The 22100-nt window shown below is 36.8% G+C and overlaps 3 protein-coding genes and 1 non-coding gene across 4 annotated transcripts; all 4 read left to right on the forward strand.

Annotated features, from left to right (window-relative positions):
- The first annotated feature begins 1355 nt into the window (after positions 1 to 1355).
- Positions 1356 to 7295, forward strand: LOC110899162 (cyclase-associated protein 1). Its single transcript, XM_022146035.2, has 10 exons — positions 1356 to 1814; positions 2665 to 2833; positions 2930 to 2994; positions 3085 to 3373; positions 5195 to 5342; positions 5430 to 5539; positions 5640 to 5695; positions 6561 to 6617; positions 6725 to 6868; positions 6957 to 7295. Exons 1-10 carry the CDS (start codon positions 1542 to 1544, stop codon positions 7041 to 7043), a joined length of 1398 nt encoding a protein of 465 aa, XP_022001727.1. The 5' UTR covers positions 1356 to 1541; the 3' UTR covers positions 7044 to 7295.
- A 6761-nt stretch (positions 7296 to 14056) lies between these two features.
- Positions 14057 to 16105, forward strand: LOC110901591 (acylsugar acyltransferase 3). The gene is made up of 2 exons (XM_035980628.1): positions 14057 to 14659; positions 15264 to 16105. The coding sequence occupies exons 1-2, from the start codon at positions 14063 to 14065 to the stop codon at positions 16014 to 16016; spliced, it is 1350 nt and encodes a 449-aa protein (XP_035836521.1). The 5' UTR covers positions 14057 to 14062; the 3' UTR covers positions 16017 to 16105.
- Positions 16106 to 16410: 305 nt separating this feature from the next.
- Positions 16411 to 16482, forward strand: TRNAE-UUC. The gene has a single exon. It is a non-coding gene; the product is annotated as a tRNA-Glu (tRNA).
- Positions 16483 to 18152: 1670 nt separating this feature from the next.
- On the forward strand, positions 18153 to 20998 carry LOC110899161 (putative proline-rich receptor-like protein kinase PERK6). Its single transcript, XM_022146033.2, has 8 exons — positions 18153 to 18491; positions 18593 to 19051; positions 19141 to 19227; positions 19498 to 19568; positions 19659 to 19735; positions 19844 to 19976; positions 20047 to 20208; positions 20446 to 20998. Exons 1-8 carry the CDS (start codon positions 18203 to 18205, stop codon positions 20620 to 20622), a joined length of 1455 nt encoding a protein of 484 aa, XP_022001725.1. The 5' UTR covers positions 18153 to 18202; the 3' UTR covers positions 20623 to 20998.
- Positions 20999 to 22100: the final 1102 nt, after the last annotated feature.

Here is a 22100-nt window from a genome sequence, read left to right on the forward strand (position 1 = left end):
TTCCATGACCAACAATCTGGATCCGAGCTCAAGGAGACTGAATTGAGTAAAGTTGTGATCTCCCCAGACTCTTTAAATTCCACTACTGAGCTGAACTGACGCCTCCACTGGAAACTTAAGATTGCTGCACCGTTCTCAACCCGTACCCTATCCGTGATACACACATTTTTGCTACATTCTTTGTATGAACTATGGATACCTTGTACATGCTTTGCCTTGTAATAATGGTAAACTATGGATACCTTGTACATGCTTTGTATGAACTAAAGTAGGGGCGGAACCACCATTATATTAGTCGTATCACAGGCTACGGCTCAACTTCGTATACACAATGTAATTTTTTTTGTTTTATACAAAGGATACCCCTAACAAAAAAAAAACAAGATATTTTATTTTAGTAAAATCCAATTCTTTTTATAAGATTTAAAAGTTATTTTTGAATTCATTATGTATAGAAAACTAGAACTAGCTTATGCTTATGTTTGGGTAATTGATAAAACTAGCCCATTGGTCCAAACCCAAAACAATAATAAAACTTAAACAGGCCCGGAATTTTTGAATAATGCCATGCTTTGTGCGGTCGAAAAGAATTTTTTTTAATATAGTAAAAGATGACGGTGTGATGGAACAATTTCAAACTATGAAAAAAAGATGACAAATCTATTAGGTATTTGTTTTACTTTCTTTATTTATTGTCGTTTTTTTAATATTATATGATTGAATGGTAAAAAAAAATATTTTGGATGCCCTTAATTTAATAAGCTTATTCCGTAACTCTACTAAACTCAAAAAAAAAAAAAAAAAAAATGGATACCCATTATTTAATAGGCTAATTTCAGCACTATGTTAAATTCATGTTTTAACTTTAATTAATATGTCACCACACGTGACATAACTTAGTGCAAAGTACAAATAAATTTCTGCTAAATGTTTCAAACTTAACCGTTACAATTTTATATTAGGATCAAATACAAAAGATCCTAATTGTAACTTAACCGTTACAATTTTAGATTAGGATCAAATACAAAAGATCCTAATTGTAAGAAAGGTATAAAGGCTCCTAAAAAAACCCACAATTACAAAAAAAAAAAAAAAAAAATCTTAAACATCCACCACCACCAAAAACCTAAAACCCCACCCCCACCCTATAATTAGAAGTCTTTATAGAATAACTTGACACACTTTAATATGTGGGCGCCACACCACACTAACATAACTCATGTAGCTTGCACTAGAATCTACTTTAACACTTCATTATAACAAAAACTTCAAAACAAAATAACGAAGCATTTAACGAGAATAATAATAATTAGTGCAATTGTTTAAAAAAGTAAATAACAAATTCACCAATTTTCAGAACCAAAAAATTAGAATTTTGACTTGTATAAGAAAAAGAACCGAAAAAACATAAACCAGATAGATATAATAATTCCAGAACAACGCACTACACACGACGACTCAAATTCTCAAAACCAGTCATTCCAGATCTGCTTTATGTGCTCAACTTCTAGAGCGAGAAACTTCTAGAGAGAGAGAAACCGATGGACGAGAAGTTGATACAGCGGCTGGAATCCGCCGTAGCACGGCTGGAATCACTATCTCTTCCTTCACAATCCCGATCTATCGACGTTGATGCGGTTGCCGCTTCCACGGATCCATCGATCATCGCATTTGAAGATCTTTTGACGGAATTCGTCGGCAAGGTGCTGAGTGCTGCGGAGAAGATTGGAGGACAAGTTAAGGAGGTTACTGATGTGCTTCATGAGGCGTTTTCTGTTCAGAAGGAGCTTCTGGTTAAGATTAAGCATACTAAGGTTAGGTTTAACACTTTAACTGATTCTGGATTTGAAGTTTTAGTTAATGTAATATGTGTGATGTGATCAGGTTGATTGTAGTGGAATTAAGTTAGTGTGGTTGTTTGATTTATTTTGGTTTTGTGATGGTTATGATTTAGGTTTGGAATGGTTTTGTATATTGCTGTTAATTGTCTTTGATTTCTGGCACTGGTTAAATGATGTAGTGATTGTAGTAATTAAGCTTGCTCGATTTAAGTGTAGGTAAATTATTTGTGGTCATTTGGATATCTCTGGAAATTGTGTGAGCGTTTTTGAATTGAATCAGAATATTAATTCGGATAATTGTTAGAGAGATCGAGAACGAGTGTAAAATCTGATATGAAATTGTGTACCGAATTCTGAACAAAGTGTTCAAAAAAGAGTCAGTTGATTGGTGGCAGATACCTCAGTAATAGATAACACTGGAGTAGTTAATTAGCTATTATTGCTTCTCTTTCGCTACTAATGCTTTAGTTGCTACTGATGTTCAAGTTTGCTACCATAGTCAATGTTCCTAAGTACTTGAAATCATAATGTTAATAAAAAACTGTGTAGTCTGCACCTTCTAATATGTATTGATGATATGGATGACACTAAGATCACCAACATTAAGCACAGTTGAAATAATGACGACGTCACAGTATAGTTCAGAATATGACATCGCTAGGTTCCTTTGAAATGTATCTATCGAAGTTCAACTGCTTGAGTGCGTTCTCTTTGTTAAGCCTGTGCTACATCTATTGGATGTATGATCATTCAATTAGGTATTGTTTAGTGGTTTAACCAAGGATTTTTGTTTAGTGATTTTTTTTGCATGTTGATTATGCAGAAACCTGACATGGTAGGATTGGGTGAATTTCTCAAGCCATTAAATGACAAGTTAATGAAAGCAATTAGCCTGACAGAAGGAAGGCGGTCAGATTTCTTCAACCACCAAAAAGCTGTTGCAGAGTCTCTAACAGCTCTAGCATGGATTGCATATGTGGGAAAAGATTGTGGTGAGAAGTATTCTTCATACTTTGTGTTATGACAAAGTCCATATTGGGTCATGCATCAGGGTGCTTAATTGCTTATTGTCGATGTTATTTCATCAGGAATGAGCATGCCTATTGCACATGTCGAAGAATCTTGGCAGGCAGCTGAATTCTACAACAATAAGGTACTAATGTACTATAGTATCTCTTTTTTAGTTGGAAGTTTTGAATTTATCAACCTACTATTGCTAATACATCGACGTTGGCGATTTTAGGTTCTTGTAGAATATAGAAATAAAGACTCGAATCATGTGGAATGGGCAAGAGCTCTTAAAGAACTTTATGTACCTGGATTGAGAAATTACGTGAAGACTCATTATCCGTTGGGGCCCGTTTGGAGTGCTACTGGATCAGCTGTGTCTGCTCCACCGAAAGCCCCTGCTCCTCCACCCCCTCCTCCCGCCTCACTCTTTAGTTCCGAGCCTTCCCAGCCATCTTCGTCCCGCCCAAAGGAAGGAATGGCTGCCGTTTTTCAAGAAATTAGTTCGAAGCCGGTTACTGCTGGTACCTTACGTTTTCATTTTTCTTTTTCTTTTCCCATTTCTTTTTCTTTATTACTATATGGGTATGGGGAAATATCATAAAAAACACTATATATTTTGTTTTTGAGTAAAATGCCATTTTCGCCCCCTGGGGTATGGCCAGTTTTGCAACTTTCGTCCAAAGGTTTGTTTTTTTGCATCTCGATCCACATGGTTTCAAATCTTGCCATTTTCATCTGGCTCATTAACTCCATTCATTTTTCTCTGTTAAGGGGTATTTCTATCATTTTTGCTAACTTAAAGGGCAATTCAGTCTTTTTCACTTTATGTAAAAAGACCAAATACCCTTGAAAAAACCGAATTGCCCTTTAAGTTAGCAAAAAAGACGGAAATACCCCTGAGTTAACGGAGAAAAATGGATGGAGTTAACGAGCTGGATGGAAATGGCAAGATTTCAAACCTTTTGGATCTAGATGCGAAAAAACAAACCTTTGGATGAAAGTCGCAAAATTGGTCAAACCTCGGGGAGGAAAATTGCATTTTACTCTTTGTTATTTATCACAGAAGTCACTGCACATTTTTATGCATATAAAAAACACTACACTTTCTGTTTTTTCTCGCAAAGTCACTCCATATTTCTCACAAAAGTCACTCCACATTTTTTTGCATATTACAAAACCTTTGCACATCAGTGATGTCAACTTTTATTTAGAGTATTCGACGTTTTAACTCATGGCCGAATAAATTGTAAATGATTTAAAGAAAAATACACTTATATATATAATAGTTATAAACTTAAAAATTTTAAATTCAGAAAATATTGATATTGATTATTGTAATAACCATAGTTAGTTATATTGATCGGTTTGATTTACGAAGGTCAAATCAGAAAATATTGATTATTGTAATAACCATAGTTAGTTATATTGATCGGTTTGATTTACGAAGGTCAAAACAAATCCATTTCATTTTTAAATTTTAGATGAATTCTTGAGATGTTCTAACAAAATAATCTACACCTGGTGCAAGAAAATTAAGAATGTTAGTAATGGAATTTGGAAGTTAACGTGTGTCTCCACCATGGTTGCAAAAGTCGCTAGGCGCTCCCTAGTCGGTCGACCGGGGAGTTGAAAGTACTCGGGGAGTACTCGGACATGTTAAATTATAAAGAAATTAGTTTTAGGAAATTAAATATATGTCAAATAACATAAATTTACTAATATTTATAACAAAATACGTGAAAATGGTATTCATTCTTTAATATCATAGGCATAGAAATTATTATTATTTTTTTTTTTAAGTCAAACTCGGCCCGAGTTGACCTACTAGATCCGATTTTGGCCAAGGTTGACCACGTTTGATCGATTCCGAGTAATTAGGCGGAGTTGAAGAAAGTCGCCTCGGCTGCCTACCTTGTAGCGATTACTCGGGGTGTACTCGGCCTTGGAAACCTTGGTTTACAACCATGGTCTCCACACATGTTCTTTTGTGTCATCATACATTGCTTATATATATTTTATTCTTAAAAGAAAATTCAAAATGATGAAATTAGTTCGTGACTTTTGTGAGAAAAACAGAAAGTACAGTGTTTTTTATGTGTAAAAATTTGTAGAGCGACTTTTATGAGAAAAAAACAGAAAGTAGAGTGTTTTTTATGTGTACCATTGCAAGGTATGGGACTTGTCCCACATCGGTTGTATGGGCAACTGATGTGGGGTTTATATACCAAATGGGCTCTCTCACCCATCAGACTAGTCTTTTGGGTTGAGTTCTCTCGTTTGGTATGTAACATTTGCCCTTACCATATTAACTTGATTTATTGACTTTGTTTTCATGTCTGTAGGATTAAAAAAAGTTACAGATGATATGAAGACCAAGAACCGTGCAGATAGAGCTGGCTTTGTTAGTGCCAGTGAAAAGGAGGTTCGTACAAGTGTGCCATCTGCTTCTAAAGTCGGACCTCCAAAGTTGGAGCTTCAAATGGGTCGCAAGTGAGTACACTTTCCTTCATGATTGACACTCGAAATTTGCATCAGGTTGTTAATAGCGGTGCATACCCTTTCGCATGATATATACAGATGGGTTGTTGAGAATCAAATTGGGAAGAAGGATTTGTTGATTGATAAGTGTGATTCAAAGCAAACAGTGTACATTTTTGGATGCAAGGATTCGGTTCTACAGATTAAAGGTACCGCAATTATGTTCTTTTAGGTTATTTTCCTGCTACCAGTTTGTCTATGCTTTCCTTGATTACAATTTTTATTCAAGATAATAATTGCTTTGTGCAGGGAAAGTCAACAACATAACCGTTGACAAATGCACTAAAATGGGTGTTGTATTCACGGTTAGTTATGGAACTGTTTATTTACATTTCAAGTAGGGGTGTTCATGGTCCGGTTCAGCCAGTGCTGACAAAAGTTTTGGGCTGAACCGCTTACTATGGTTTTATGCTTATATGTATCTAGCAATCCAAACTGGCCGGGTTAAGTTGGTAAGCCGGACCAAGAGGTTTTTAGCGATTTTTTTTTGTTTAATTTAGTTAATAAAGATGGTCATCATTGTACATACATATAACTGCATCTTTCAAAACTGAAAATAAAAACTAGAGTAAAATGCCATTTTCTTCCTGGAGGTTTGACTAGTTTTGCAACTTCCGTTCAAAGGTTTGTTTTTCCGCATATGGATCCAAAAGTTTCCAAAACTTGCCATTTTCATCTGGCTCGTTAACTCCATCCATTTTTCTCTGTTAAGTCGGAGGTAATTCCGTCTTTTTTAGTTATCTTAAAGGGCAATTTGGTCCTTTTCAGGGGTATTCGTTTTTTACATAAAGTGAAAAAGCCCAAATTGCCCTTTAAGTTAGCAAAAAAGACAGAAATACGCTGAATTAACGGAGAAAAATGGATGGTGTTAACGAGCCGTATGAAAAAGGCAAGATTTCAAACCTTTTGGATTCAGATGCGAAAAAACAAAGCTTTGGACGAAAGTCGCAAAACCTCAGGGGACGAAAATGGCGTTTTACTTTAATAATTAAATAAAAAAGGTTAAACGCCTGGTTCCAAACTGCCGGCCAAACTGTTAAACCGTCAACTTGCCAAAACCAAACCATATAGATCTCAAACCGACCGAGTTGCTTTGATCTACCGGTTTATGAACACCTCTAATTTAACCCACAAAAGATAAAAATACTGACTTTTACATTTGAAAAATAGGATGTTGTTGCTGCTTGCGAAATCGTTAATTGCAACAGTGTTGAGGTGCAATGTCAGGTATCCATTTTATTCGATTCTTCAGAGTGGTTGAACGGTTCTCCTCTATCATGGAATGCTTATACTCAACCTTGTTGTTCTATTGTTTTCCATGTGCACGATTATAGGGTACGGCCCCTACTATTTCTGTCGACAACTCAGCAGGTTGCCAGTTATACTTGAGCAAGGATTCTCTAGAAGCTTCTATAACAACCGCCAAGTCGAGTGAAATTAACGTTTTGGTACCTGCCTCTGGTCCCGATAATGATTTGGTATGTGTCCGTTTTTTATGGTCTGGTCATCCTTTTTACTTTCGAGATATTTTAGTATATGATTTGGTGTTTTTTTTTTCGGTTGCAGGTGGAGCATGCTTTGCCGCAGCAATACATTCATACTTACAAGGATGGACAGTTTGTAACAACCCCCGTCTCTCACTCCGGAGGCTAACTAACTAACTAACCAACCGACTCTTTTCACGTTATTACAACTCGTTTATCTTTTCAAATACTCTTATGGTGTTTCTTCTCGGGTGTGCATGCATTTAACAGAGGTGGTTTGCTTTTTGATTGAAGGGTGCTTCAAGTTTTGGTTTCTTGAGTTGTATTCCCATACATTGTTTCTCTATAATTGTGATCATACTATATTTCTTGTCCATTACATGATTAAATACCAAAAATTATGTCATTCGGTTTTTATTTTTTTCCTAGCCCGATTAATCACATGTTCGGTGATACAAGAGTCTCGACGTATATCACTCGACTGGATCTATACTCGCTACTTGCAGAACAAAAATGATGATGGTGTGTTGTGAAGTCCTGTGTGTTCATTTTTTTTTAAAGAATTGTCATCTTGGTCCAAAACGGCAAGCCAATTGCCAGTAGTCTTGGTGCATATACGCTGCTGTTGCGGACTGTCAGTGAAAGCTGCTGCCTTCACCAACTTATCACCGTCATCCCTCCTCCACAGATCCACTCCGTGCTTCACATCATATTAGAGTTTATTACTGTTTTTGTCCCTGTGGTTTGTCAAAAATCACTATTTTAGTTCATTAGTTTAAAAATTGTGATTTCAGTCCATGTGGTTTCACTTTCGTAACCATTTCAGTCTAGTCTCCTAACACTGTCTATTTCGTTAAGTTTTTAATGAAATACCTAAAATACCCTCTTTAAGAACCTAAGGACCTAACTATATATAAACAAGAAAACATTACATAAATTAGCAAACAAAACTCATCTCACCCTATTCGATGGCGTGATCAGCAAACATCATGGGCGAAGGTTGTTTGGTCCGCTTTCAATATTCCAAAACATGCGTTCCTTTGCTGGCTTATTTACAAGAAGAAGCTATGGACACAAGACCGAATTCTTCGTTGGAACCATACGGTTACAGGTTCGATGAATCTCATGTGTTGTTTATTATGTTATTCAGGGTTAGAGAACCATGAGCACCTTTTCTTTGAGTGCCCTTACTCGAAGATGGTATGGAGTAAAGTGAGGAAAAAAACCCGAATGGATACGGTTCGAGAAACTTGGGATGACATCACTTCGAAGCTTGTAGCTGCGGCAAACTCGAGATCGGTTTATGCCGTGGCTAGTAGATTAGTGGTGGCAGCTTCAGCTTATGCTATTTGGAGGGAAAGAAACTCGAAACTCTTCAAAAACAAGCTGAGACCCCCGGAGCAACTTGCTGATGATATTATCGACACTGTCAGATTAAAGTTAACTTCTTTCAAGTACAAGCGGAATGTGAATGTCAAGCGGTTCTTGGAAGAATGGATGATGGATAAGGAAGAATTCTTGGATGAAGAGTGAAGACCATTTTTGTTATGTCAATTGATGTAATTGGTTGTTTTTTGGTTTTGTGTTTCACTCTTTAGTGGTATGCCACTAAGAGAACTAGGGAGTATTTTCAGCTTCCTACTTGTTTTTATTTATTTTTATAAAATCACCGGGGTAACCCTTTACCCAAAAAAAAAAACTCATCTCACCCTCACCAGCAAACCACACCACCGCCCACGAAACAACCACCCTCCCGCAACCGCCATTGCCGTCTCCGGTCACGCACCCCGCCTCTGCAACAACCGGAACTCCGGCTGCACATCGATGGACTAACTACGGATCATCTCATCCTCAATTTAATTCCGATTCCAGTGGAGTTTCCTGTGGTTTTGATGCCTTCATTAGAGGGCTTCAATCCATTCTATTCAAACCCATCCTCCACCTACCTCCTAAAACCAGAAAACCAAGTTCGTGACCAAAACCGAAAACGCAGTTCATCCATCACCATCGTGCTTCCAGTCGAACACCATTACCTTAGTGGAGGGTTCAAATGAGAAGAAAAAAATTGTAAGAATAAAAAGAATAAGTTTTAAACCAATAGAAATGCTCAATTTTACTTCATATTATTATGTATGTTTAATGTTTTTAATAAGGGCATATAGGTAAATTTATAATTGTAATTAATTAGCTAAATAATTAAATTTGTAATTCACTTTTAAATATACTCTTTCAAGATAAAATAATTTATGATGGACAATTTTTTGACATGTGTAGGATAAATTTTAGTATGTGTAGGATAAATTTTTAAATGTGTATGATAAATTTAGATACGTAGGGTAAATTTCGGTAAGTGTAAGATATATGTACGATAAATTTTGAAATGTGTAGAATAAAATGTTTTTTTTATTATTAATGAGAGATAACATAATTAATGAAATAAGTTATAAACTATTTAAGAGTAAAATGCACGGATAGTCCCTGTGATTTTGCAGAATAACACCTATAGTCCCTAATTTTTGGAAATTACATCGGTGCTCCCTGTGGTTTGATACTTTGTTACTCGGATAGTCCCTGGAGTGGATGACAGTTAGTTTTCCCCGTTAAGTGGATGTGAAATGACAAATTTACCCTTCATCTTCTCCACTCTATACAAACAAAACAACCCAACTCCGGCCAACTTCCAAAGCCACACAACTCCGGCAATCTTCTCCACTCTATAAAAACAAAACAACCCAACTCCGGCCAACTTCCAAAGCCACCCAACTCCGGCGATCACATCGGTACGACGTCGTTTCCATATAGGTGAAACCTCTGTTAATTGCAAATTTGCAGGTACAAAAGTCAAAAAGCCTGAAGTTATCAACAAATCAAGACGAAGGCTTAAATGTAAACCAAACAAAACAAGCGAAAACGACAGAAAAGAAGTAACTAAATGTTAATTAATTGAAACGGAATAGGTTAAAAATTAAAGCTACCTAGCGGCGGAGAGAGAAAACCGTTTACGCGGTTGTTTATGGCGGAGAGAATGCAAAACACCACCGGAACAATACTCCGTAACAACACATGAAAAATGAGAAGCTTCAAATTGAGCATACAAAGACGGTAAAAACGGATGATCGATTCTTCTCCGTTGCCGCTATTTGTGTTTTCTTCTTCAACGCGAGCACTTCTCTGTCAACAACTTTCATGGCATGATAACACTTTTTTTCTTCAACATCTTCGTTCCGTAACCTGCATAGATAAACTTTTCCGATATCACCGCTTCCGATCTGTCGTACAAGGCAAAAATCTCTAAAACTCAAAGTACAATTTCATGGCTTTGGAAGTTGGCCGGAGTTGGGCTGTTTTGTTTTTATATAGTGGAGAAGATGAAGGGTAAATTTGTCATTTCACATCCACTTAACGGAGAAAACTAACCGTCATCCACTCCAGGGACTATCTGAGTAACAAACTGTCAAACCATAGGGAGCACCGGTGTAATTTCCAAAAGTTGGGGACTATAGGTGTTATTTTGCAAAATCATAGAGACTATCCGTGCATTTTACTCACTATTTAATGTTTTACCATTATGTCATTTTTTTTTTCTTCTTCCCCTAGATCTTTATACCTCTCATATATATGTTACACGTCATCCTCGTTTTGACGAAACACATTACCCACATGATACAAACACCACTGCCAACCCAATTACCACTCATGAAACTTTAACACACAACTAAAACTTACCACAACTAAACAACCTACTGCTACAAACAACCAACCCAACAGCCCTATACCTATTCCTTTTTCCCCACCTCCAACACATCCTATCGCACCCACCTTCCCAACCACAATAGTTAAGACTATGGGTATGGGCAGTGGTGGATTCAGAAATTTTTTTTTAGGGGTGTGAAATATTTTCAAAGATTTTAGGCCCCTAGCTGTATAAAAATATCGGTTCATAGTGGGTCGGGTTGGATCATGTAAGACAAAAGAACATCAAACTAAAATTTATAAATCATCAAAAACACGCCAAACGTCATTACAAATTACAAACGTATTTAAAATTATGCCCTACAAGTTTTTTTTTTTTGAAATATATCCAAAATATCATCTACAGATACTAAACACGCCATAAGTTTATTACATTTTTACTCATTGTTCTTAACACATATAATTTGCTCCATAAGTTCATAAAACAACACTAAACACTTAAACAAAATAAACAATCATGTTCAACCATAGCCCATAACTTTCAATTATATTTTTAAACATTCAAGCCCTAATATTAAATGTTGATTACTTGTAACTAATCATTTAAAAAACAAAGCTATAAATAAAACAACAAAATCATTTAACTACAAGTCTAGAACAACAAAAAAATCAAAAAAATATAAAAAGATTAAACCCTTACACATCTATATTTTCTCCTAATCATCACATAAAACAAAATAAATAAATAAATAAATCATACTAGCTCTATATTGGAATTCTGACGTAATATGGGTCGGTCCAACCGGAATTTTGTTTTTTCCGTAAAAATAGCCACCAGGTCGTGAGCAGTGGCGTCAAGTCGCTGGAAGTTTTTTTGGGGGCGGGATTTGGAAATACAATGGGTGGATGGGTTTGAATTATTTTATTTAGTTCAAATTTCTTTAGGTTGGGTTTGGACTTGTGTTAATAAAAGTTGATTGCAGATTGGGCTTTGATTGGATTAAATAATTAAGTGAATAAGTGGTTAATAATTATTTTTTTTTCTAAGTGGGGCGGTTGAAAATTTTCAAGGGGTGCGGGTGAAAAATTCCAAGGGGTGCGGTCGGGATTTCCGGCGAAAAATAACACTAAAAAATATTTTTTCATGGGGTGCGCCCGCCCACCCTTGGCATAGGGTGGGTACGCCCCTGGGTATGGGGCTTGAGTTGGGGCGTGGGTTGGCTGAAAACGCCCAAGCCACCACCCCGGGGGCTTGGGTTGGGGCGTGGGTTTGGGCGTGGCCCCTTGGGGCGGGAGTTTTAAGCCGGACGTAGGGCGGGCTAGTGGTCCTATGTGGCGGGCTCCTATTCGCTTGGTGGCCATGTGTATTTTTTTAAGTTTTTGTAAATTTTTTTTAATAAACCGCCAAGCCACGCCCCGCCATACCCCATCCAAAGTGGGTTTGAGAATTGAGTTTTGAAATTACACGCGTCAATCCATGCCCCACCCATGTCCCAAACCCCCACCCCACCATATCCACGGTCTAACCCTCCTCCGTCTCCTATTATATCCACCTTCACCATGTGTAAATATGAATTTGAATGATGTATTAAGAGAAGAGCTGTACAATATATAGCCATATACAAGGATTTAAAAGAATATAAATTACAACAAAGTACACAAGAATAACAGTGTTATCTAAGGCCTTGTGTAGTGGGGCTCCATCTCACCTCATAAAGCCCTATAAAGCCCTTGAACACCATTACGGGGGGCTTTATGAGATGAAAATAGGGGGAGGGCGCTACTTTTTTCACGGCGTTTTGTTGTTTCCATTTTCCACTTTGGTCCCTGCATTTTACACTTTGGTCCCTGCATTAAAACACTTTGGTCCCTGCATTTTACACTTTGGTCCCTGCATTTTACACTTTGATTATGATGAGGTAGGGGCTTTATGACTACGGGCTCTAGTGACATAAAGCCCCTGTGTGACGTGGCACGACACGTGTCGCATAACGCCCACAAAAGGGCTTTATGACTACACATGACCTAATAAGGGTGAAGGGGGTGCTCACCTAATAGGTGAGTCCCCTCTCTTACGCCAAACCAATCCCCGTGTGCCACGTCAACTCCCCTAACACCCCAATTTGATGGCGCCACTCCCCTCTTAGGTGAATTGGGTTTTTTTTTTAAAAAAAAAAAAAAAAAAGAAAGAAAAGCTGTGATTGGACCGCCCTCCCTCTCTCCTCTCTCTCCTCCCCCTCTCTTCGGCAACTCCCCACCGTGCTCAGTCCCCGATTTGCCTCACCGCACCAACGGCGGCGGTGTGCCCGCTAGGTGACTTGGGTCACCGATTGGGCTTACCGAGTACGCCCCGGACACCCTAATGGGTTATGATCAGTTAGCTTTTTTTTATTTAGAAGAGACAGAATTCAGTTTCATAATGTATAGGTATAATAAACATCAAAATTGATGAATGGTAGACAATAACACCGGACGGTATGGGGGACGGGGTGGCCCCGTCCAGGCCCGGCGCCGAGGCGGAACACCGCTCCCCTATGCCCCGTCGCGTCTTCTTCGTCTCCCACCAGTCGGATTCGACGGGCTCACTTTTTGAAATCTAGTCGTTGGTAAACGGCTATATTATAAAATAAAAAAACTTTTTTTTACTTTAATAAATACCCACCTCTCATCCATTTTTTTAAAATACTCCATCTAAAATCTACCCACTTCTCTGTTCTCTTATCCATTTTATAAAAAAAAACTCCATCCTTTTATAAAAAAAAATCATGAATCCCTTCAACCCAAACAATTCCAACCCGAACCCGAATCAGGATTCGTAGGTTATTTCGTTTTAATGTTCTATTTTTTTAGGATTCGTAATTTTATTTTTTTCAGGATTCGTAATTTTATGTCTTTAGGATACGTAAGTTTATTTTTTAGGATATGTAATTTTTATTTATGTTATGTAATGGATTTAATTTACTTCTTTTTTGTATTATTTTTATTTAATTTTTAAATTGTTTTTATAAAGTTAAGTAAATAAAAAAGATAAACAATAAAAAATAATTGGTGTGGGGCCCCATCCTCCACTCCCTTAAAGTTGCTTGGGGGGCTATCCCATATGAGATAGGGATATGACGTCCTACGTGACGACCCATCCCTTAGAGATGACCCTCCCCATACCTTATGGTATAAGCCCAAACTTGAAATTTGACCGTAACAACCGCTTTTTGATTCGGTTTTGTTTTTAATAGTATGTTTGTATTAAAATATAGTAAATAATAAATGTCATTACTAATTGACTGACACTGATATGAGTTTTCTTGTTTTTTCTTACACTTGTATCATAATATCTTTTTAAACATATTATTATATTAACTGCCGGCCAACACGTTTTCAGTCTCATCCTCCCGCCAATCTTTCTTATCATTTGGTATAACTATTATATATATGTGTGTGATTGTTAAGTTAAAAGATGAAACTAGTTTCTAAACCTTTGTTATTGCAAACATTATTATGACCATGATATGGAAGCTCCTAAGATTAGGAAGAAGACAACTTCACACAATTATCTCTAGGGAAACAATCAAACCCTCATCACCAACTCCTTCTCATCTTCACACTTACAATCTTTCCGAAATGGATCTCATCAACCAAAACTCATATACACCATTGCTTCTCTTCTACCCAAACAATCGCAATTTCGGTTTAACCTCTGAACAAAAAGCCACCATTCTGAAGAAATCCTTGTCACACAGCCTGACACAGTACTATCCTTTCGCGGGTAGGTTTACCGCACCTGCATCAACGTACGTTGAATGTAATGATGAGGGAGTTTTGTTTCTTGAAGCCAGAAATGATGGTAAACTGGACACATTCCAACATAAGAGTTTGGATGACGAAAGTTTGGAACAACTTTTCGCTGATGAACTGGTGTTTAGCAAGAGTACTAGTAGTACAAATCCAGTAGCGGTTCAATTAAATCATTTTTCTTGTGGCGGGTTGGGGTTGGCGGTTTCTTTGTCGCGCACTATTGGGGATGGTTGTACTCTTGGCTCGTTCCTTAGTTATTGGGCTTCGGTGGCTCGTTATGGCTCCACGGCTCACAAGAAGGTACTATCACTAGTAGAAAAACGATTATTAAATGCTTTTTAAACACAATTTGACACCACGTGAAAAAAATAGCTAGAGAAACCGCGTCATAAAGCTTTTGGTATTTTCCCTAAATATCTCTTGTTGATTAATATTTATCTTTAGATTTCAAAAAAACATTTAACATGATATAATTTAGCAATTTTGTGACACACGGTAACAAAAATGCAGAACTTTAATCTGCCAAATCCACCAAAAATCACAAAATTTCCCAAAATGCATTTAATCCGAAATTTTACAATATACATCCGTGAAAATGTAGTTCTTTACTAGAATCTATCTGAAAAAAAAAAAAAAAAACCTATACTAAAATCTACTAAACTATAGACGACAGATATTTTATTCAACAAATACCTAACTTGTTAAAAATCTACGGCGTCATATTCTTGATAATCGAATTCGAATCAATTTTGAATTTTTCGAATCCCAATCGAATTCTAAACACCCCTGTAGTGAATTATGATAGATGAGTAAGGATAATTACAAAAGAAACCTAATAAAATCATATCTATAAAATATTCTAATAATATAATAATAAATCCTAATAGCATATTCTCTCTAACAGGTACTCCCTCTCAAACCTCATTTCATTCTCCACCCGCGTATCCACCCTACTCATCCGGAAGCCAAAGCGCCCACGATGAAACTATCAAATAGTTTGGTGTCAAAGATATTCGTGTTCCCTAACTCAAAACTAAGTGACCTTAAGAACAAGGTCGCATTTGCCACATCTGGATCGATAAACAATCCTACATTGGTTGAAATACTGACATCTCTACTTTACAAAACCGCGGTGGGAGCAGCCACCACAAAATCCGGTTGTTTTAAGCCGTCTTATTTGTTTTTTATGGTTAATGTACGTGACAAATTTGTCCCTAAGCTACCGAAATCCACCGTTGGAACTTGTGTGAAAGCTCTAATGATAGAAACCCACGATATAAGTGAAACATCCTTAAGTAAGGTGGCGGGAGATTTAAGGAAAAAGTTACAATTTGAAGAGATGCAAAATGTGCAACAATTAGTTGAATACACAAAAGGGTTGATGGGCAAATTGGGAAATGGAGAATTAGAAAATGTTGGCAAGGGATCATATTGGTGTTCTAGCTTTTGTGGGTTCCCTTTCAACAAATTGGACTTTGGGTGGGGAAAGCCCATGGGTACAACTCTTGCAATTAGATTACCAAAATCTGAATATAGAAATGGTTTTGTGCTGATGGATACTGCTGATGGTGATGGTATTAAAGTGATGATGGTTTTGGAAAAAGAATGCATGGATATATTTGAGAATGACAAGGAGATGCTTTCATATTGTTTGTAAAATGAGATATTAAATCTCTTATATTGTTTATTTTGAAAACTCTTGAGTGTGTAATGTTCATATGGTTATATCATAATAATTTTACAAAATTTCTTTGCCGTTAGATATATGTACGCGCCTATCTTTATCCGTGTTTCTTTAGTCTAAAACTATTACATAAACCGTGAGTTACACGAGTATAAGACATGGATACATGAATCTGGTTTGCGTATCATTGATTATAGAAGGCGAACTACCAATTTATTATACGCAAAGAATCTAAAATTCGTAGTTAATTATCTCGGTGGAAGAGGAGTTATGTGCAGAAATTCCAAAAATCAAAGAGGCAATAGATGTACCTATATAGTTTTCATTTATATATATGTATAACAATGGATCAATTTGAAAATAAGAATCCATTGTCGTCCAGCGGTTAGGATATCTGGCTTTCACCCAGGAGACCCGGGTTCGATTCCCGGCAATGGAACCTTTTTAAAATAATACTTTTTTTACTTTCTCAGTTCACCCCCTAAGGATTCAAAAGTTCATATTTAACCCAGAAACTTTCCATTATTTTGAGCTGGTCCATTGAGATTCAACACTAATAGTCTAATATTATTTCCATAATGTGAGTTTTGTATTTTTTTTATCAGACCATTGTATATTACAAAGTATTAGTTAAGTGAGCTAAGCTACCTTTAACTTGTATGCGCTAATCAATATGTGTCGAAAACATCAATACAACTATATAAATTGTGGTTTAAACCAAATCTAACTTAAAAAAATTTAAATTCCAGGTTGGGTTAGGTTTGTGGCGGTACAAGTTAAAGGGTATTGATGAATATATCATGGAGGACTTGTGTTGTCATAAAGTGAAGCTAGAGGGGTAGTTTGGACGAAAAAAAATCTTCCTTATAAAAAAAAAGACTTGTGAGGTTTTGCTAGGGGATTTAGGGGGTGTTTGGCCTAGCTTTTATTTTTTGGCTTATGCTTATATTTTTAAGTAGCTTATAGCTTATTTTCTATCATTTGATAAGCCTTGTTTAAGTGTTTGGATTAGCTTATAGCTTTTTTTATATCATTTACCCTTACACAAAGAAGCTTTTTCAAAATAAGCTAAAAAACCATCTTCAAGTAAGCTTCTTAAAATTAGCTTATATAAGCTAATAAGCACAAGCTTAAAAAGCTAAACCAAACACCAAATTAAGCTTATTTTTGTAAAAAAAGCTAAAAAAGCTATAAGCTTTGTTAAAAAAGCTAGGCCAAACACCCCCTTAGTTGAATGTATATAGTCTACCCATCCATATCGAGATCCTCTCTTTGAACCCATTATCTCGATTCAACTACACCATCAATAGATCTTAAAAACAGTTTAATTTTTAGCCAAAAATTTTGAACGTCTTTCTTAAAAGTTTCGTTAAATCTCCTGATTATCCCAGTAAAAGTTAATCCGAGATCCGCCACTATGTACATCAATCTTATCTGATGAACAACCACTATTGTATTCTCTAGTGCACACTAGTTGTAACACAATCGACTTTCTTAGTGTGAATGAAAAATTGATTTTTATGTTTGCAAGTTTGGGTTAAAAAAAAATGGATATTATGCGATGCAACCATCTCAGACCGTCTCAGGCCAATCAGGGCCTCGACCACTTAGAGAGAAACATCATTATGTACACACCTTGTTACCACACAACTTGTTACCGTATGTACAAGCCCTTTGGTAATATAAGTTTGTTTATGTTTTTCTAAATGGAGCTTTCATTTTGTACTTGACCATCTAACTCTAGGAATGAAGTTGGAAAATCAATAGGTCAACCTAGTCAACAAAACACACACCGTTGTCAAAATGACTAATAATAGTAAATCTTTATGCGTGAGAATCGAAAACATGCTAGGAACAGAATTTTAAGGTTCCTTAATATCAGGAGCTGTACGAGGTTACCCCGCCCTTTCTTTTTTGTTTCCTACAACGTATCTTTTCTCTGATTTCTTTCAAAGTTAACCCTGCCCTTCTCCTACAGGTACCCCTCTCGTATCCTCCTTCAATGTAAAATACCAATTTACGTGTGCGCGCACGCGCGCATATTTGAATCTAGGTTTCGTTATATGCATAATCAAATTTATAATTTTGGTTCATGATTTTCAGAATTGAGTTCTGGAGGAGCGGCGGGGTTACCCTGCCGTTCGGAGTCAAATCACGAAATGTCATCCAAGGATTCGGGTTCTTCGAGCTACAACAAGAAATCGCCATCTGCCAACAATGACAAAAATAATAATAATGGACCCCGTTATTTAGATGGACATAAAATCCCAATGTTACATTTAACATTACCCTTTATAAACCACAAATCACTAGGGGATAGGGAGGAAGCAATCTTAATCGGAGCAATCACAGGAGCAACATTAATACTACTTCTCGTCGTAACCTGCATCTGTTGTTGTTGTTGCTGTCGTTGTTGTAAACGAAAGAAAAAATATCACAAAATTAAAAGTATTAATTTTAGCCCATTTTATTTTAATTTTTGTAACAAATGAATTTATAATTAATTATGGTTAGGTTCTAACTTTTGTGCATGGTTTAAAATGTTTAAGAAGTATCGAACCAACAACCAGGATCCAATGACATCCATCTGAAAATGCCTTCAACTACCGCTAGTGGTTCAACAAGTTTCGACACGGGCTCGTCCGGACCTCATTGGACCCCATTACCACCACCACACCCCGGTTTAGCCATGGGGTTTACCAAGAACATCTTTACATATGATGAGTTAGCCACGGCCACACGTGGGTTTGATAGGTCTTTGCTTTTAGGAATAGGCGGGTTTGGTTATGTCTTTAAAGGTGTGTTACCTAACGGAAAGGAGATCGCTGTGAAGAGCCTTAAAGCTGGTAGTGGTCAAGGCGAACGTGAGTTTCAAGCTGAGGTTGAAATTATTAGTCGTGTGCATCATCGGCATCTTGTATCTCTTGTTGGATATTGTATGGAGGGCGAAAAAAGAATGTTGGTTTACGAATTTGTTCCTAATCGTACTCTCGAATACCATCTTCAGTGTATGTGCTAAACCCTAAATCTATTATTTGGTCTTTCTTATATTTGCATCATTGTTGTTAATATTTGTTGTTCATGACTTGATCTTTAGGTAAGAGTCAGCCAGTTCTAGATTGCCCAACAAGATTAAAAATCGCTTTGGGAGCGGCCAAAGGCTTTGCTTATCTTCATGAAGATTGTAAGAACTCTTTTTTCGTCACGTAGGATAACTTAAGGTGGCAAACTAAACGAGTCGGGTGAGATTGTTGACGTGCCTATAAATATATAGTATTCCATATATAGTTAAAAAGATATCATAAGTTAAAACTAATTTTAGTTTTGGATATATGATTTTGGATAAAACATTTGACCACACCACTTTGACTTCCTTGACCCTCTCTTTTAGGATATTTTTTTTTTATTTTACATGTTTGACCCGTTACAAGAAAATAACCTAAAATGATTTTAGGTTGTCCTCGCGTTATCCATAGAGACGTCAAGGCTGCAAATATCCTAATCGATAATCAGTACGAGGCTAAGGTACTTATATTCTACCTATCAATCTGAGATCAAAACTATAACAGTCATACAAAGATGTTAATGGTTGTAAAATGCTTCTAAATCAAATAGGTGGCTGATTTTGGCTTGGCAAAACTTTGTGCTGAAGATAACACTCATGTCTCGACACGAATAATGGGAACATTCGGGTACGTAAAATATACTAATTAATACTAGCAAATTTGCATCTATTTTATCATAGATATATACAATTAACTAAACATCTTTAAATTAATAATGAACATATAAATGTGTAGGTACGTTGCACCGGAATATGCATCAACGGGTAAGCTGACAGAGAAATCTGATGTTTTTTCTTTTGGAGTCGTGCTCTTGGAACTGATCACAGGACGAAAAGCTGTGGAGATAGACGAAAGTTTAATCGACTGGGTAAATCTTTTTATCATTGTGTATGCGTATATTTCATTGTTGTTAGTTGTTGCTTATCGCGCACGTGCAGGCGGCACCTACACTTATGCAAGCATTAGATGGGGGAAGTTTTGACGCGATGGTAGATCCGCGCTTGGAGGGTAACTATAATAGAGATGAGATGCATCGCATGGTATCTTGTGCAGCCGCTTGCCTTCGACACGCTGCAAGGAAACGCCCTAAAATGAGCAAGGTGTGTAATAACCCTGAACCCTAAATCCTAAACCTTTAGTAAGTTATTTAGGGGTTGGATAATCAGATTTGGAAATTAAGCTTATAACACAAGCATAAAGAACTTTAAGAACACAATAACCAACTTTTCAACAACTTATTTAGCTAAAAATTGTTATTTGGTCTGATTATTCAATACCACATAATCACTTTCATTGTGCGCATGCATTGAGACACTTGGTATGCTAAAACATGTCAGATTGTGCGCGTATTAGAGGGTGATGTGTTGTTAGATGACTTGAACAAGGCAGATACGAAAGCAAATGTCACGCATGGATCGGGTGATGGCATATCTGACTACGAGATGCATTCATACAACAAAAGTAATAGGTCAAGCCAAGAATTCTCTAGCGGGGAGTGTAGCATTTCATCTTGATAATCTCTAGATATACGTTTGAAGAACCGATACCCTTGAATGATCAGCAGGGGGATGCAGAAAGAAATGAAAAAAGACCGAATGGATATATGCAAAAATGGTAGACAATTGCTGATTTGCCGGTAGACTCACGTCCTTGTATCATGCTTGTTGTTGGAAATATCATAAATTATCTCTTAGGCATTATGTCAAACATGTACGTGGAAGGTGAAGGCATTTGGCTTTGCCAACTGGTTCTTGAGAGAGATGTGTATAGAACTTGAAGTTTTTGGCACAACACTATGGATTTTACGTAGTCTTCTTTCTTTCTTGAATTTTTAAGTGTGTACATGCACAAAGAGGGTCCAATCTGTTGGGAATCATGGTATCAAAACTTGAAGCGGAAGCGGTATACATATTTAACACAATCGATTATATACATATATAATCATGGCCGATTTTGATTTTATAAAATATGTTTGATTTATTAATTCGATTAATAAATATTCACAATCAGGATCGAGGTTATACGCATATAAACAAATAAATAAAAAAACAACCATAGTGGGTTTTAGTAATCAACCTTTGACGACTACACCGGAATTGTAACACGCGGGTTACAACGAATCCTCGCTAGTAGAAAGTTCACAACCGAGCACGAGATACCTAAAGGTAGAACGACCAAAGAGATGAGCCGGCGGAGGTGCTCCGGTTCATGGTAGGTGACGGCGGCCCTCAGAGGGAGTCGGCCAAACTTGGGAAGGAAGCTAGGGTTTTTGTTTTTGATAAAAGATGTAATTAGGGTTTGCACCTTAATGTTCCTTTTATAAAAAACAATCTTACATTAAGCCCCCTATGGTTATACAAGTATAACCTCTTAATAATAATCTAATTTATATTAAGTCCCTCAAGTTTAAACTATTATTATTTCACAAATAATAATCCACTTACTCGTGAACATATACGATTCGTGTACCAACGTGTAACTCTTCGGATCGTACCGAGTTGGTTATGTTGACTTTAATTACGATCGGACATGTACATATCTCCAACAATCTCCCACTTGGAAGATTTTAATTAAACGAGTCAACGTGTGCAGAGTTGGACGCCTAGTTGCATCGCACTGCTCCTAACACGGTATGACACTTTACAGTCGTCAACTAATTCTTTGAGTTCAAGTAACACATTACTTAACCAAATACTGTATTTCTATCAATAAGTCCCTTCTGTATAGAACATTGTCGCAACCCCCGTCCCCCTGTACGATTACGGGAACGGGCGGCCGCGACCAGTTTCGGTGGTATCCTGTTATTGTCTAATTTGGCAGCGGAATTTACATCAGGATCGTAGTTAGGAAATATTTTATCAGAGTAAAAATACCACACTTTTATAATATTAAACACATGGGATAAAACCCAAGTTTTCAGTACACACATTTTCATAGGAATAAATCCTATTTTTATTGAATAAAAACATCTATTTTATTTTAGGTAACTTTA

The sequence above is a fragment of the Helianthus annuus genome, chromosome 12, assembly GCF_002127325.2.
Source record: "Helianthus annuus cultivar XRQ/B chromosome 12, HanXRQr2.0-SUNRISE, whole genome shotgun sequence".
Lineage (NCBI taxonomy): Eukaryota > Viridiplantae > Streptophyta > Magnoliopsida > Asterales > Asteraceae > Helianthus > Helianthus annuus.

What these genes read in the sequence shown, in the direction of transcription:
- LOC110899162 (XM_022146035.2), top strand. Translation starts at nt 1,542, where the DNA reads ATGGACGAGAAGTTGATACAGCGGCTGGAATCCGCCGTAGCACGGCTG. An exon ending in ATATGTGGGAAAAGATTGTG is followed by an intron (nt 2,834 to 2,929) that starts GTGAGAAGTATT and finishes TTATTTCATCAG; the next exon opens with GAATGAGCATGCCTATTGCA. An exon ending in GTGTTGAGGTGCAATGTCAG is followed by an intron (nt 6,618 to 6,724) that starts GTATCCATTTTA and finishes GCACGATTATAG; the next exon opens with GGTACGGCCCCTACTATTTC.
- LOC110901591 (XM_035980628.1), top strand. Translation starts at nt 14,063, where the DNA reads ATGACCATGATATGGAAGCTCCTAAGATTAGGAAGAAGACAACTTCAC. An exon ending in GCTCCACGGCTCACAAGAAG is followed by an intron (nt 14,660 to 15,263) that starts GTACTATCACTA and finishes TCTCTCTAACAG; the next exon opens with GTACTCCCTCTCAAACCTCA.
- LOC110899161 (XM_022146033.2), top strand. Translation starts at nt 18,203, where the DNA reads ATGTCATCCAAGGATTCGGGTTCTTCGAGCTACAACAAGAAATCGCCA. An exon ending in AAAATATCACAAAATTAAAA is followed by an intron (nt 18,492 to 18,592) that starts GTATTAATTTTA and finishes AAAATGTTTAAG; the next exon opens with AAGTATCGAACCAACAACCA. An exon ending in ACGAAAGTTTAATCGACTGG is followed by an intron (nt 19,977 to 20,046) that starts GTAAATCTTTTT and finishes GCGCACGTGCAG; the next exon opens with GCGGCACCTACACTTATGCA.